This window comes from Malania oleifera, chromosome 1 (genome assembly GCF_029873635.1).
Source record: "Malania oleifera isolate guangnan ecotype guangnan chromosome 1, ASM2987363v1, whole genome shotgun sequence".
Lineage (NCBI taxonomy): Eukaryota > Viridiplantae > Streptophyta > Magnoliopsida > Santalales > Ximeniaceae > Malania > Malania oleifera.
In genome coordinates this window covers 68,452,463-68,470,048 of record NC_080417.1, presented here as the reverse complement: position 1 = coordinate 68,470,048, position 17,586 = coordinate 68,452,463, and the positions used below count along the sequence as shown (strand labels likewise).

Genomic DNA, 17,586 nt, shown 5'->3' with positions numbered 1-17,586 from the left:
GCAAAGAAAAGATAGGAAGAAAGGAATTGTCCTCTCTCTGCCTTTACTTATCTAATCATCATGAGATCCCATAGATCTGGTGAAATAAGGAAAAAGGAGGAAAAGTGAGAAAAACGATTTTTTCGGATTCTGTAGGTGTTCTTCTTGATAGGTTCCGTATGACCGATTCCAATATGTAAAGTTTATAGTTTATGATTTATTTATTTTGCGCATAAAAGTTATTAATGTAAAGTTCATGATAAATGAAGATATGTTGGCTATTATTCATAAAAGATTTCTAACATTTTTAAGCTTCAAAGTAAAAAAACTTAAATTTTTTGCAAATTCTATATTTTTTTACATATAATATTATATGAATATGTATGTGTATATATGTATGCACGTATTAGATTTGTCTCACCTCATCGGTTAGTGGGTATGTCCTCTCATATAATTTAATTACACTGTTTCTCTCATAGAGTCTAATTAAAGACACCGTTCATCAAAGATTGATATTTCAGGTAAGTACAGTTGAGGAGCAAAACCAGATTATTTATTGAAAAACTTCAATATTGAGCCATCATCCAAATAAAGGTCCGGCCAGGTCTTTGCTTGCCGACTACCCTCACTTCCATTGTTACTGAGAACCTACGGCACTGGTAATGGTCTGCGAGGACGTAACCAACCGGGTGAGAGGTCATTGAGAAATATCTGTCCGGAAGTAACTTTTGAAAATTCATCCAATGCTATATTGCAATTTTGAATTTGAGCTCGGAAAAATAAGAGCTATGCTTTCCAATCATATAAGAATCCCATCACTTCAATAAATTTAAATATTAATACAATAACTTATGATTAATACTAAATAGAAATTTCATCTTTCCAAAACATATAAATTAAATTTAAAAAAAAAAAAAAAATCTTTTTAAAAATTTTACAATTCCACAACCTTCTCATAAAGCGTGACAAATATATATATATATATTCCTTAAAATTTCAAATATTTTATAGATTTGAATTTAATTTTTGACACTGAAATCTTGTATATCAAAAATAATAAAATTTCTGTCTTTTTTTTTTTTTTTTTTTTGATCTTAGGGAGCTTCATAAAATTTTTGAAACCTCCTAACAAAAAGATTGGCTTTATCTGTCTAAAATATCATTGCACTACCCTCTTTGGCAATAAGGTATTGCAGTTAGCTTTGCATCACAGAAGGCAACTCAAAGGATCTCACAGAAAATATTTCTTCGCCGTCAATACATTTAGAATGTTCATTACACAACCGAAGAAAATAATAATAATAATAATAATAATAATAATAAATACAAAAATATTAAGCAAAAAATAAAAATAAAAAATAAATATTTTTCTATTACATATAGGATTCTTGGGTTCCTTGGCATGAAAAGTTGTGTTAGAACACCACTTTACCTAAAAGTTGTGGACCAACAGTGTATATCAAGCTTTAATACTCCCCCGCACATGCAGCCAGACAGCAAGTGGAATGACAAACAAACGGAATATAAACCAAATCTCTGATACCACACAACGAACGCAGGCAACAAGACTAGAACTCAAGACCTTCTAATAACTAACTCTGATATCATGTTAGAACACCACTCAACCTAAAAGGTAAAGCTATTACGTTGTGAATCAATAATGCATATCAAGCTTTCAAAGGTATAGCATGTAAATTTACATGGGCAAGCGTATGAGTCCCTCTTCCTGGTTAGAACATGCTGGACAGGTTTTTAAACTGAAAAAAGTAATCTATCTCCTTCATGATTCCATTTCTTCTAATGTTCGTTGGTTCTCAACTTGTTCATCCTCGTTATGTTCACTGTGTGCATACGCAGCATGAGCAGCTTCTGCAGGTGCGTGTGATGCCTCCAACGCCTGAAAGTACGCATAAGGACCCCAGCCTCCAAACAGAAATTTGCAGGGTCAGATGACATGCTATTTTAATCATAATGCAAACATAATAGCACTATATATAAGACCAGAATGGATTTGATTTCCATCACTGCTGGATGATCTCTTTCAGGTCCAGAGCAGTCTTTCCTCAGAAACTTTGTTGCATGAACACTTGGAATGTAATGAACGACATGATTTGTGCTGGATGTGCTACAAGATCTCATATTTTTAATTCAAAATGATTCTGTATTTTAATCCAATATAAGCTTGCTCTCGACACTTCCAAAATCAATTCCTATGCTATAAGGATTACATGGGGATCTTCTTACCTCAGAGCCCGTTTACACGTATATTTTTTCAATTAGCATTACAAGAGATTGGTGACAAGAATATTGAATCAAAAGGTTCAAACTTGAGTTGCAAAGGAAAGCCTGATCTGCAAGCTGCATGCATGCTTCTTAAGAAAAATTTCATGGCAGCAATAGTTTGTGGTTGCTGTAACATAATATGTTGTTTTAAGTACTTGCCTCACCACACTAGCATAAAATGAAATGGAGACGTATCAGCATATTTCCAGGTAAACTACATTGGAAGCCTCATTCCTTCCTTTGAGAAATTTTTTTCTATTATGAATAAGTGTGTAACCATCATTGACTAAACACCCTTGAAATCTTTTATTTTTTTTGTTCTGTCCTTTTCTCCTGAATGTATATATGTATGATCTTTTCTTTCTTTTTTGTTTCGTCTTTTTTGCTGAGCAGAGCATGGTGATTTCCATGATTTAAAAGGATTTAGCAAAAGGCATAACCCTTAATAAAGCATAAAATAAATCTCCTCCATCCTTTGCATTAACTGTCTCGGTTAACCATTCCATGAAATCCAGTTTCAGACCATAATTTTAAAATCCAGACCAGTAATCAACTCGATGGAGCCACCAAGTTGGTTCAACCAGTCAAACCGACAGGTCAAACCATCAATATTATATATATATATATATAAGTTGTAATATGTGACACATATGTTGAGTGGTACACATGTACAATGAGAAAACATGATAAAAAACAGCAGCAGAGGTTCGCAAGAGCAAACCGTCAATGGTTTTTTTAGAATGACAAAAAACAGTCGACTGGTTTGGTGCTGTTACTTCGACTGTTTGGTCTCCTTATTAAACCGTCAACAGTATGTCTAAAACCATCAACGGTTTGACTCGGTAATTCCGGGTTGGTTTTCGAATTTTGAATTTAGGAAGTTGTATAGGTTGGGCTTCAGGGGAAAAACCTCTGAGAGGGTTACATATATATGGTATATGTTGTAACTCTAAAAAAAGTTAATGTCTTTTGACAAAAAGATGGTGAAAAATACTGCCATTTGCTCCCGTGGATGTAAGCACTGTTGCCAAACCACGTAATTCTTCGTGTCATTGTTTTATTGCTTCCATATAATCTGCGCGATTGTGTGTTTTGTATATTTTACTGTTGAGTGTTGCGTTGTAAGATCAATTTGTTTCCATTGTGCATTAAATTTTCACAACAAATTGGTATTAGAGCATTGTTGTAATGGCTTTTGGAATTTCTTCTGCAAATTTTGATGTTGTTAAGTTTGATGGAATGGGAAACTTCGGACTATGGTAGAAAAGGGTTAAGGATCTGTTAGTGCAACAAAGTATGGTGAAGGCATTATGCGGAGGTCATCCGGAAGGCATGGATGAAAAAAGTTGGAAGGAATTGGAAGCAAAGATTGTGTCGACTATCGGACTTTGTTTGATTGATGACGTGTTGTATCACGTCATGGATAAGGATTCTTCAGCGGCAGTTTGACGGAAACTGGAAAGCCGGTATATGTCTAAGTCTTTATCGAACAAGTTGTTTCTTAAGCAAAGATTGTATTGGCTTAAGATGGTGGAAGGTTCGGATTTGAACCAACACATCAATGCATTCAATGAGATTGTAAGTGATTTGATGTGGGTTGATGTGAAGTTCGAGGAAAAAGACAAGGCGTTGACGCTATTGAACTCCCTACCTGCGTCTCATACGTATGAAAATATGATTATGACTAACATGGGGTAAAGAAACCCTGAATTTAGAAGAGGTAACAAGTACACTGTTGGGTTTTCATCAAAGAAAGAAAGCCAAAGATAAAATTTCACAAGGTGAAGGGCTTGTGGTGAATGGTAAACAAGAATGTGGGAGAAGCAAGTTTTGGAGCGGATCGAGTGGTAATAAATCTCGATCGTAGTCCAAGAAGAAGAAGGGCATAAGGTGTTTTAAGCGCAGGAAAATTGGGCACATAAAACCGGAGTGTCCGGAGTGGAAGAAGGAGAACGCAAAAAATCAAGAGAGTTCGTCTAAATTTGCAAATGTAGTGGAAGATGGAGACTTAGGGAGCAGTGATGGTGATATGCTTTCTATTTCATTGAGTTCAGAACGCCTCATAGATTCTTGGATCCTAGATTCGGGATGTTCTTATCACATGACACCAAATAGAAATTGGTTCAACACCGACAGGTCAGTAAATTCTGGTTCTGTTCAAATGGGAAATGATGCTTCATGTAAAATTATTGGAATAGGAAATGTCATAATTAAAATGTATGATGGTGTTGTGAGAACATTATGTGATGTAAGGCACGTACCAAATCTACAGAAGAATGTAATTTCATTGGGCACTTTTGATTGTAATGGGTATAGTTCTGAAAGTGAGATAATGAAGGTGTGTGAAGGTGACTTGATGGTGATGAAGGGATAAAAATTAGCGGGAAATATCTATGCATTGCTGGGTACCACAGTTGTAGGTGGAGCTGCAGTTGTAGAATTTGAGCCAAATAACACTATTTTGTGGCATTTGCGGTTAGGGCATATGAGTGACGACATTTATTCAGATGTTTGGGGGCCCGTAAGGATAACATCACAGAGTGGACATATATATTTCATGAGTTTATCACGAAAGGTCTTGGTGTACTTCATGCGGCACAAGTTAGAAATTTTTGCCAGGTTTAACTTGTGATTGAGGTGAAAATCTAGATTGAAAAAAAGATCCTTAAGTGAGACAATGGAACTAAGTACGCTGGTTCAATTCAAGGACTTTTGCAAGCAGCATGGTAAGTTGTATACAGGGTTTGTAAAGAACTTTTTTGTAGATTCAGTTAGTATAACATGTTTCTCGATTAACCGATCGCCAAGGGTATCACTAGACAAGAAATTTGCAGGAGAGGTATGGACATGTAGTGCAGGAGACTACTCTGGTTTGAGAGTGTTTGGATGTTGAGCCATGTACATTTCTACTGAGGTGAGATCTAAGTTTGCTATAATATTTAGACGGTATATCTTTCCGAGGTATAAGAAAGGTAGGTTCAAGTTATGTGAACCAATGGCAAACAATGTGGTGATCAATGGAGACATGGTCTTTGGTGAGAATGTCATGGTGCAACGTATTCAGGTAGATGAAGAGAAACAGGTGTCAGAAAACTGCAGCAGCAATGAGCATGTGATGCAAGTGGAGTTAGAGACTTAGGGCAGAGATGACATTGTTCATAATGCAGAGAGATATAGCTTGGGAGACCAGTAGGATCACAATGGATTCAGATGCACTATCAAGCCACCACTAAGGTATGAATTTGATGATCTGGTGTCTTATGCATTCATTACTACCAATAAGGCTCCTACTATTTTTCAAAATGCGGTACACAGCAAAGGGGAAAATAGATGGATGAGTGCTATGGTGGTGATGGAGTTATTGCAAAAGAATCAGATGTGGGAGTTGGTGGAGCTTTCAAAAGGGAAGAGGGTGATAGGATGCAAGTGGGTGATGTTTTTGTTGTTTTATGTTGATGATATGTTAGTTGCTGGGAAGACTTTGACTGAGGTTAATCAGTTGGAAACTCTGTTGAGAAAAAATTTTGACATGAAAGTTTTGGGTAGAACCAAAAATATTCTTGGGTTGGAGATTCGCAAGGACAGAATTGCAAGGAGATTGGGGTTATCTCGGGATGGTTTTGTTGATAGAACTACAGGGACATTGTAGTTGTCTCAGGGTGGTTTTGTGGAGAAGGTGTTGGAGAGGTTTAGCATGGTTAATGCAAAACTAGTCACTGGTACACCATTAGTGAATCAATGTAAATTATCTACCGCTTAATACTCAAGGACGGACAGTGATGTTCGGAACATGTCAAAGGTTCCTTATGCAGGTGCAATGGGGTGTTTTGGCAAGCAACAGAGTGATCCTTCAGTTGTGAGATTTATATATGCAGACTATGCAAAGGATTTGGATGATAAAAGGTCTACAACAGGGTATATGTTTACAGTTGTGGGAAGGTCTATTTGTTGGAAGTCTAGGGTACAGCCTTTGGTTGTACTATCTACAACTGAGTCGAGGTTTTTGGCAGTAGCCGAAGCTGTCACGGACAAGTCCAAGCATTGCTTGGACTTGGTTTTGTTCTTTCCAGTTGCTAGACGAGAGGCGGTCCCAACCTATACGGATATTGTCCTAGGTGGAGCACCAGGTTATGCTTTCGGTTTTCTCCTAAGGGGTGTATATTCTCCAAGGTGGAGATTGTTATAATATGTTACTCGTTTGTTGAGTGGAACACATGTACAATGAGAAAAAATGGTAGAAAACAGCAGTAGAGGTTTGCTCGTCGACGGTTTTGTCAAGTTGACAAGAAACAGTCGAGTATTTTGGTGCTGTTACTTCAATTATTTGGTCTCGGTATTAAACCGTCGACGGTATGTCAGAAACCGTCAATGATTTGGCTTGGTAACTTAGCGTTGATTTTCGAATTTTGAATTTGGGAAATTGTATGGGTTGGATTTCGGGGGGAAAACCTCTGAGATGGTTATATATACATGGTATATGTTGTAACTTTGAAAAAAAGTTGATATATTTTGACAAGAAGATAGTGAAAAACACTACCATTTGCTATCGTGGATGTAGGCATTTCCGAACCACGTAATTTTTCGTGTCATTGTTTTATTACTTTCATATAATCTGTGTGATTTTATTTTCTGTAAATTTCATTGTTGAGTGTTACATTGTAAGATCAATTTGTTTCCGCTGTACATTCACTTTTCACAACTATATATATATATATATTATATTTTGTATTAAAAAGAGACTTTAATGATGATTTTAATATTAATAAATTATTATCATTTTGTTTGGATCTAGAACTTTATTTAGAAGAAAGAGAATAAAGTAGAAAATTCATTTTTATTATTATTAAAAATAAATAAATATTTAAAATTAAGAAAAAGAAATAAATGTTAATAATGTGCAAAATAAAAATGTTTAATTGATTTATTACATATTTTGTGTGTGTGTGTGTGTGTTTTTTATTTTCATGACCAATTATGAAAATTTTAGATTGTTTTATATTTGGCGTTCTTACTATTTTTAAGCTTCAAAATAAAAAGATTTTAATTTTTTGCAAATTCTATATATTTTTACATATAATTTCATATGAACATGTATATGTATATATGTATGCATGTAGTAGAACAAAAAATGAATGTGGCTCGCAAGGCCCCTGCAGCACATGCTTGAGGTCCTGGTTCTATCCCAAGTGGCTCTCAAAAAGGGAAAACATTTAAAGGGAAAAATTTGTCTCACCTCATCAGTTAGTCGGTATGTCTTCTCATATAATTTAATTGCACTGTTTCTCTCATAGAGTCTAATTAAAGACACTGTTTTTAAATGTATCCAGTTTAACGTTCCATCAAAGATTGATATTTCAGTTAAGTACAGTTGAGGAGCAAAACCAGACTAATTTTCCTGTGTTAAAATAGATGTACCCATTAAAGTGCCTTTTTATGCAAAAGAGAAAACGAGGAATATGATTATGTCCATGCAGCTGGAAAGCCCACTATTAACAAAATATAATATTATCACGTTTAAGTTATTGAAAAACTTAAATATCAATAAAGATTGTATTTAAGCCTAATTCCTGGAAAGTCGAACCTAAAAACACAAGAAGTCAGTTTCCATTTTTAAATAAGCATTGGATTATATAAATAAGCATAGGGCTTCAAGCTCAATAGTAACTGGATTAATAACTTCACTGAGACATTCTTAGCCCAGAGAAACCACAGAGGCACAAAATAATTTCTTTAAAAAAAAAGGTAGCTTACCTTCAGCATGATATGGGGGTGGGAAGAATTGCAAGTAACAGAATGTTGTCACCACCAGCCCTGCAAAAAGCACCTTGTTCATGGTCACTAAAACCAAGAAAAGGATCAAATGATTGCAAAGTAGCATATCTCTGAATGAACAAAAAACCATAATAGCACAAACCTAAGAGACCTCCAGCAAATACATCCTGCCAATGGTGCCGATAGTCATCCACTCGAGAAATACCAACAAGAGATGCAACAAGAAGAGGGAGAAAAACAATGCATAGCTTTGCAACATGACCTCTACGATCAAATGCCTTTATTTTTCCTGATAAATATAGTGATAGAAAACCCAGACCAGCGAAGGACCCTGCACAATAAGACAAAATATTTACTCAAAGCTAATACGGAAATACGTTGACCAAAGCATATCTCTTGTATCATATATAAAACTTACATTCAGCATTTTCCAATATTGAAATCCCCTTTCCCAGATGCAATTTTTTATCGTAAAACATAGAATAAACATTCATGGACATAATAAGTTTATTGTTGCTTACAAGAAGTATGCCCACTTGGAAAACTCTTATGCCCTGCATCTATGATTCTTTGCTCACCATGACATACAACATTTCTCCATTGATCATACACCTGAAAAGCAGTTAACATGAAGAACTTGATCATGAATGTAAAGGTCATTTGTTTTATGCACTGTAGGTAAATCGACACGCACAAACCCCACACCTATATGTGTGCCTAAACATATAAACACAATTAAATGCACATTATTCTGAGAATAAAAGATGTAAAATATATATATGAAGTTTTGGAAAAGCATACATCCTTTCCATCAGGAAAACAACGCCAAAAGAAGTCTGGGCGAGGTCGACCAACTGCATTTTTTATTGCATCTGTAATGACTGCTGTTATCAGCACAGAGAATAAGATACCTGGCCCACAGAACAAATTCTGATGAGAGTTTAATCAATAAGGAATTCTTGATTGTATAAGAAGGAGTTCTTAAAATGAAACAGTTTGAAGCTCAGAAATAATCACCTAGTACAGCATGATGAAGGTCATAGACTTCTCTTCTACGAAAATAGACAATCAAGAAAATGGCTATGGGCAGCAGAACAGAATACATCTAATTTCATCCCAATAAAAGAACAAACGAAAGAAACGAACCCTATCAATGGAACCGCTCATAAAGTAGATAAATTTGGCAGTGGATTGACAAGGTGGAGGAAAAGAAATACTTACTGGAACAGCCCATGATGGAACAGTATTACTTTTCATAGGATATTTCAGATCTGACATCATATCTTGACCAACAAATCGGTAAAATGGATGGATTAAGTACATCATTAACTCTATTACTAGAAGAAGAATCAGTATCACCCAGTCGTGCATGTGTGTCCTTGCAACTGTAACACCATGGGGTCTTACAGTATGTGATCTAAGCTCAGTGTCCCTCATTCCGTACCACTAAAATGCACATACATACCAAAATGAGATTCGGAATACAAAATTTGATTAGAAAGCAAATATGGTAAAGATGGCAGAAAATAGCTGCTACCATTATTTTTACAATTTTTAGTAAAATAAGTCCTCATTTTATTAAAACAAGTTTTCTGCAATTATTCACTAAGCTTTTTTTTTTTTTAAATTTTCCTGGTTTGTCTTTCCCATTTGTACCAATACATATCGATGAGGTCAAGCCAGAATTACCATTGTGCTATGGAGGAAGAATATACAGTAATGTGATTTATCTTGCAGCCATAATTGCAAGGATAGTATGATGATGAATATGGGAGTTGATAACAACAGCAGTAGAATATATATGCTCTAAAAAGGCCCATTCCACAAGGTAGATCAATGCTTAAATTGACTTCATAAGTATGAGCAGTCATGAGAACCACCATTCACCATGTTTTAAGATAACCATTTGCAGCACTATGCAAAAATTATGGAAATGAGGAAGACAGTTTGATGTTAAAAAGCTTGCTACTGGAAGCATCGGAGAATTAATTAACCACCCCATTCAATATATATGCACAAACAGCCAAATGAAATACAGCAGGTACATGAGAACGAATTGTGAACCAATACATTTCCTACCAACTAAATTGCAGTAAACAGGAATATACAAAATATAATCACATACTGCCTCTCCTCATTCAACACTTGCTTGGTACATCATTTTTCAACTAAGAAGTACAATCAATGTCGAAAACAACTATGTACGCAAAAACAATGGTAACACCATCATAGTGCCAAAAAAAAAAAAAAAACGAGGGTCCACAATATATATCCTACACACAGAATTCCAGTGAACAATGAACAGGAGCATATAAATCTGATTTGGCCTTTTCCTCATGCATGAAGGAATTATTGAGCTGCTCCATTTAGGTAGCAACATTGGGATGCATTCATTACTTGGCTCAAATCACTATTCAATTAAGAAGTACAATCAATGTCGAAAACAGTTATATAGAAAACGATGCTAATTCCATCAGTGCCCACAAAAGCATCATGTTAAAAGGGGTGGGTTTTCAGTTTCAATTTCAATATTAACATTTTCCAAAATGTCTCTATGAAGATGTTTGGGCAAACTAAAAAGGACAAGAAAAAAAAGTAAAAAAGAATGAGAAGTAGAATACAACTCCCAGCAACATACATTCTGACTCAAGCTTTGTCACAATTAATATTCGAACTCTCAGTAAGTACTACATATAAGCAGCACATAATTCCAAGTCAGACCAACATGAGCAAGAAAAAGAGATTTTCTAGGTACTTCGAAAGTTTTAGCTCAAGTTTACTGACCAACTCAACTACTCAAGCCTAGCCCAACCTCAGTCTGGTAGGGGCAAGATTTATCATAGATAGGAGGACCAACCCAAGCCCAACCATAAATGGTGATCAGCTTGTTCTGTTGGGCAACCCAGCCCAAAACAAATCCAATTTAGTGCATGCTCACACGCACAAATAAGAAACACTATCTACAGCATTGAATGGCAATATATGTTTTGAGAAGCACACAATAATTTCTTCAAATTAAATTGCTTAGTGAAGAACTCTCTAGCCCTGAACTAAGCATAGCTTAGAATTAGAAATTGATCATAGATTTGACCTCAACTTGGGCACCCTGGAATGGAGGTCAGGTCATGGAAGGCCCAAGAAGGACCTAAACTTCAGTTAAGACGAGATTGACCCCCGAATCAGCCCAGCCCACCCAAGTCGCATCACTTGCAAATACAGTGTCATAAAGCATAAAAATACAGCTCAATATTCTCATTATTAATTTATTAAGGAAAACCCATTAAGAGCCTGTTCAGTACTGCTATAAATGTCAAATGGCCTTATGGTTTCTATGTTCATTTAATTTGATAATATACATTGACACTTACAAAATGCAAGAAGTCGAAACCTAGACCGAAGATAAAAGAACAAAATTTTTTTAAGGTTAAGTGGAACAAAATATTTTCAGGGCATGTTGATTGTTGACGAAGAGATTGAAAAACTTAAAAAAGATGAACTAAGTGTTACCAATCGCTGGACAATAAAAGTTAACATTTGCAACTGAGCAATTTAATCCTAAGCATTAACATTCTATGCCTGCTCATATACAAATTTGTCTCTTTCCATGAAACAAACAAATTTGCTCCATGGCTACTGTTCCTATATAAAGCTAAATATAGTCATACAATCATCTGAAGACAGTCTCCAGTTCAAGAAAGCAATTACTATTCAGGAAAAATACAGAGACCAAACTATTTAACAAGAATCATCATGCAGGCCATTCTATGAAGCAACATCAAGACAAGAACATGCACCAAGAAAATAAATCAACAGAGCTACAGTATTTCCTGCCAGCACCATTAGAAGGTTGCCTATAGCATTTCTGCACTAGCCAACATCACCACTATAACTCCTCAAATATTAATCATAAAATCAACCACATTCAAAAAGCACTAGTTGATCACCAAATGTTGTTGTTGTTATTATTATTTACAACAGTCTGCTTAAAATAGACGCAGCAATAACAAATTTGCCGGCATGACATTGTTCATTGGGATATTTTCTGCTATTATTATTATTATTATTATTATTATTATTAAAAAGAGGTTCAACTGTTAATTACCGATACCATATGCAGCGACCCTTGCCATTAGTGCCCACTTATATACTGGTTTGAACTCGTAAATAATTGAACCCAAGACATCCGCAGAGTGAAGGGTTATTATTATTGTTATTTTCATTATTAAACAACCATACCAATTTGTTTGGTCATCATTGAATCATCCATTTTTAATTTATTTAAAAAAAATCCTCATGCTCTGTTGGGTCAGGCAACCTCTGTGCCAATAATGGCAACAACGTCAAAAACAAACCACACCCCAAAATTCTACAAAATGAAGTGAAACTCCAAAGCCAGAATACCAGTTCACACGAGCTAGAATACTATAAAAAAACGAAGTGTTGTACACAATATTAGAATTCAAAATAGAAATTATCAGAATAACGCGGAAGTCCCACATCTCGCGAACGAAGGTATTGATGAACAAAAACCAAAAAGATCAAAACTATGCAATGAAACAGCTGAATTATAATTGTAGGCATTTTTTTTTTTTTTTTTTATGCTCAAGTTCTTATCCGGAAGAACATAAGAATAAACGAAAAACATATCGCTTCGGTACCTGAAAGTTTTCTTGAAAAGCTTGGGCTGTCGTGGGGAATTGAAGAGGAGATGAATAGGGCCAGAACGCGTCGAGAGCATCAGCAAACCAAAAGGAGAAACGGCGCGGGGTGGGGTGGCAGGGTGTGGGGGTGGCAGGGTGTAATGTGCGGCTTGTTTTGCTGTGCTGACGTTAGGCGGCTACGTTTAAACTTGGAAATGCCCATTTTCGCAGGTTGCAATCTTCAATTTCTTGCTCCCGGTTTCGCCTATTATTGGATTTCCAGCGAACTGTGTTCGACTTCGATTCTGTTTTCGTTTTGTTTCTTTTGTTCTTGTTTTTGAATTATTTCCAGCACAAAAAAACCGAACTCTTCTAAACGACTCGCTATTTTGGGTAATTTTTTTTTAGAAGAATAAAATTAAATGGTGAAAACGAAATCAATGGCGTCCCGTAATTGGTAGCCGATTCTAAGAATCCGACTCCGATTCAATTTCCAGTCTTTGATTTGCGTAATCTCATTCCGATTTCGCTTGAATGAGTCTAAAACTCATTTTTTGATTTTTGCCACATTATCTTATAATCAAATTCTGATTTCTAAAAGCAAAATATATAACTACCGACTATGCATAAATAAATATATACGAGCTATAGGTAGGCAAATAAAAAATCAAATAACAAAAAAACAATGTATTGCTTTAATGATGGAAGGAGACAGTACTTATGTGCGTCTTGCACAACCTAGAATTGTATTGAAGAGTAAGAGTACTTGTGTGCCGTTCGTATTGTCTAAGATGACTAAATGTGATATACCAAATATTAAAAGTAAGAAAGTCAATAAGTTGCTTTCTAAATCTTTATTTTTAATGATGGGTTATCCTCTAGCCTTTGATCAAATTGGCTATTTTGCTTTTAGTAGTTTTGGACATTTTGCTGACTTGAATTGACTTGTTGATTTTCTTAACTTTTGGTGTTGATACCTTCCTAGTTTGAAGATTTCTTCAATTGGATTGCCCCTTTGTACTTAGGGATGTGGCTAAAAATATTCCTTTTTCTTTACCAACTTCTGCTATGTGGGGGAGTAGTGTCATATGCTTGACTTTAGCTACTTCTTCTCTTTTATGGTAAATAAAATTAGCTCAAATTTGTACAGAATCAAATCTTAAAATGCAAATTAGTTCAAAATTATCCATTTACTTTAAAAATGCCTTTAACAAAAAAGGGTGAGAAAGTGAGTTTCAAAAATACAATTGAAATTGGTCCAAGCATTGAGAGTTATTAGCAATGAGTATGGAAACGAATGAGTTGTTTATGAGGATAAGGTGGCAACAAACTTTTAGGTTGTTTCACAGATTGGTCTAGTTGTAATTTTAAAATCCAAATTGTTAGTGAATTTTAATATTATTATTATATTGTTTATGTATTATTATAATTATTATTATATCTTCCAAAAAAAGATGTACCTTGAATTGGGTTATGGTCATTTATTCATTTATCTCATAAATGCATAAGATTAATTTTATGAATGTACCTTGAATTTAGGGTTGTATCTACTTAATATATACACAACTTATTTATTAAGTACATGGAGAATGAAGGGTTATGTTGTGCCTATAAATAGACCATTGAGGCATTAACACAAAAGATCAATCTTTTTTTTTTTCATTCTCATTATATCATCATTTTTTTGAGTCTAAAAAGTTTGACAAGCAAAGAAAGGTGTTTTTTGTGAAGCTTTGGACTCCTTCATTTGTGTAGAATTAGAGAGAGTCATACGATTCAAAGCGGGCTATTATATCCCAGGGGACATAATTCTTGAGGAGTTCTGCTGTACCGGTTTGTGGGCTAAGCCAATAAATCGCAGAGGGCTTGAATCTCCTTAAAGAAAGCGAGATATTTGTGCCTCAACCTATTTGTGAATCATGATTTTATTTTTATTTTATTTGTATCTAAGTTTTATCATTTTATATTATTAATTTTCTAACAATTTTAAGGAGATTCAAAATATGGAGCCTACAATTGAGAAACTAAGTGAAAATGTTTGAGATCTCAACAAGCCTTTCCGGTTTAAAGGAGCCCACTTCAAGATGAGCAAAGGCAAGGTACTATTTTACCTTAGTTTCCTCAAGGTTGCTTAAATTCTTACCAAGAAGGATTAAAAAAGAAATTGATACCGAGGAGGAAAAAGGTCAAGATGCAATTATGCAAGAAAATGGTAATACCAATAACGGTAATACCACAAAGGTAAATTTTATTGTTTCCGGACATAATACTTTGCCTAAATGTCTTTTTCCTAAAAACCCTCAATTAAAGCCTAAGAGGAGAAATATGAAAAATAATAATAGACCTCACAAAATGAATATGGGCAGCCCTACTCAAACGAATTTGGACCTAGGACCCCCTTACAAACAAAACAATCATGTTTGTTTGTTTGTGGAAAAAGTGAGCATAATGGTTAAATTTGCAAATTTCGAAAATGTGGGTCCATTCCTCAATCTAATATAGTTGAGGAACCTTTTGTGGCAATGTTTACTAATATAAATATGGTCCACAGTATTGAGGAGTGGTGGGCAGACTCAGGTGCTAATAGACATGTCTGTTATGATAAATCTTGGTTTAAGGTATATATTCCTTTTAAAGAACCCAAAACTATTAAACCTAAAGATTCACATGTTATTATTAGCCTCTATATGGATGACTTGCTTGTTTTTTGTTCAAATTTGCATGTCATAAATAAAACAAAAACAATGCTCAAAAAATATTTTGAGACGAAAGATTTAAATGAGGCTAATATTATTTTAAGCATGGAAATTTCAAGATCGTGTGATGGTATATTTCTTGATCAGTCGAATTACATTGAAAAATTTTTGAATAAATATGGCTATAATAATTGCAAACATGCTACTACTCCTTTTGATTCAAGTAATCACTTATATCCTATTAAGAATGAAAATGGAGTGGTTAATCAAGAGGAATATAATAGCATAATTGGTAGTCTAAGATATGCAACTAATTTAACTAGAACTAACATTACATATGCAGTAGGAATACTTAGTAGATTTTCGAGCAAGTCGGGCAGAGAACATTGGATTGCTTTTGAACGTGTAATGAAATATTTAGTTTGTACAAAAAATTATGGCTTATTTTAAGTATCTTGCTATACTTAAAGGTTTTTGTGATGCTGATCGGAATACTTTGTCAAGTGATTCTCTCTCTACCACTGGTTATATTTTTACTTTGGGTGGTTGTGCTATTTGCTGGAAATTTAAAAAACAAACAATAATTGCTAACTCAACTATGGAAGCAGAGCTTATTTCTTTAGCATCAGCTAGTGAAGAAGCAAGTTGGTTAAGAGATATGTTATATGAAATCCCATTTTGGGAAAAACCAATACCACATATCCTAATTAACTGTGATAGTACTGCTGCAATTGGTAGAGTAAACAACTGTTATTATAACGGTAAATCTAGACCCATAAGTAGAAAACACAATAATGTGAGATCATATTTGAATAGTGGCATCATTAATGTGAGTTATATAAAATCTTTTGAAAATTTTGCGGATCCGTTAACTAAGGCCTTAACAAGAGAAAGGGTATGGAATACATCAAGGGGGATGGGATTAAAACAAGTAAAATCATAAACCACATATGAGGATACCCAACGCAAGGACCATAGATCCTGTAATTGGGTTCAATGGGAAGAACGAATCATATGGTGATCGTAAGAAATACACTATTATTTTTAAACTCATCCCTATGGTGGAAGTGCATTTATCCTGTAATGGAGGAGGTTGAGTTTTTTAAAACTCTTAATGATAATCTGTATCTCTTATGAGTGAGGTGTCAGAGTTACAAAAGCACCCTTGACAAATTTCACCTATGTGAGCATGGGAGTAGGGTTGCTCTCTATGAGAATTGAGCTTATTCTCAAATATACTCATGAAACTGGGATTAGCACAAGGCCGAAACGTGCTAGCTATTAAAGCTCATGTTAACACCTGAATGATTATGTGTGAACAGTAATACTTTATTTCCCTTAAGCAGTCATAGTTTAAGTCTGAGACCACTACTGACTCTAGAGTAAAGATTCTTGTTCACTAAGTGAAGGATCAATGCAGAGCACCCCTTCATTATGCATAATTATTCATCTTTGATTGTTGAACTATCTATATACATGGTACATACATAATATTAATATGGGGGGGGGGGGGGAATTGTTAGTGTATTTTAATATTATCATTATATTGTTTGTGTATTATAATAATATTATTATTATATCTTGGAAAAAAATATGTACCTTGGATTGGGCTATAGTCGTTTATTCGTGTATCTCATAAATGCATAAGAGTAATTATATGAATGTACCTTGAATCTAGGGTTGTATCTACTTAATACGTAACTTATTTATTAAGTACATGGAGAATGAAGAGTCATTTTGTGCTTATAAATAGACCCTTAAGGCATTAGCACAATAGGTCAATCTTTTATTTTCATTCTCATCATATCATCATTCTTTTGAATCTAGAGAGTTTGACAAGCAAAGAAAGGTATTTTTGTGGAGCTTTGGACTCCTTCGTTTATGCAAAATTGGAGAGAGTCATATGATTCAAATCGGACTATTGTATCCTGGGGAAGACAAGTCTTGAGGAGTTACGCTGCACCGGTTCGTGGGTTAAGCCAATAAATCGCAAAGGGCTTGAATCTCCTTAAAGAGAGCAAGATATCCATGCCCCAGCCTATTTGTGAATCATGATTTTATTTTTATTTTATTTGTGTTTAAGTTTTATCATTTTATATTATTAGTTTTCTAACACTAATCAAAGGACTTTGGGGTTATCTTGGATATGTTCTCACCCCTGTTATGATGTAATATCCTTTTTGGACAAAACCTGCCCCACTATAAAGGGAAAAACT

At 34.7% G+C, this 17,586-nt stretch overlaps 1 protein-coding gene across 2 annotated transcripts; it reads right to left on the bottom strand.

The window, feature by feature from the left end:
- Window positions 1-1,588: 1,588 nt before the first annotated feature.
- On the bottom strand, window positions 1,589-12,951 carry LOC131157683 (putative lipid phosphate phosphatase 3, chloroplastic). 2 transcript variants are annotated; one of them, XM_058112021.1, is made up of 8 exons: window positions 12,693-12,951; window positions 9,256-9,480; window positions 9,052-9,139; window positions 8,836-8,945; window positions 8,556-8,646; window positions 8,177-8,365; window positions 8,014-8,073; window positions 1,589-1,902 (listed from the first exon to the last, which is right to left on the bottom strand). In XM_058112021.1, the coding sequence occupies exons 2-8, from the start codon at window positions 9,469-9,471 to the stop codon at window positions 1,760-1,762; spliced, it is 897 nt and encodes a 298-aa protein (XP_057968004.1). In that variant the 5' UTR covers window positions 9,472-9,480; window positions 12,693-12,951; the 3' UTR covers window positions 1,589-1,759. The 2 variants fall into 2 exon arrangements, with proteins under 2 accessions (XP_057968004.1, XP_057968011.1); XM_058112028.1 differs by having other exon boundaries at window positions 1,589-1,876.
- Between the last annotated feature and the right edge of the window lie 4,635 nt (window positions 12,952-17,586).

Excerpts from the sequence above, each read along its gene's own strand:
- LOC131157683 (XM_058112021.1), bottom strand. The coding sequence starts at position 9,471 with ATGAGGGACACTGAGCTTAGATCACATACTGTAAGACCCCATGGTGTT. Across the intron at positions 8,946-9,051 it reads CCTTCATCATGCTGTACTAG|GTATCTTATTCTCTGTGCTG; the intron begins GTGATTATTTCT and ends TCTGTGGGCCAG. Across the intron at positions 1,903-8,013 it reads ACCCCCATATCATGCTGAAG|GCTGGGGTCCTTATGCGTAC; the intron begins GTAAGCTACCTT and ends TTCTGTTTGGAG.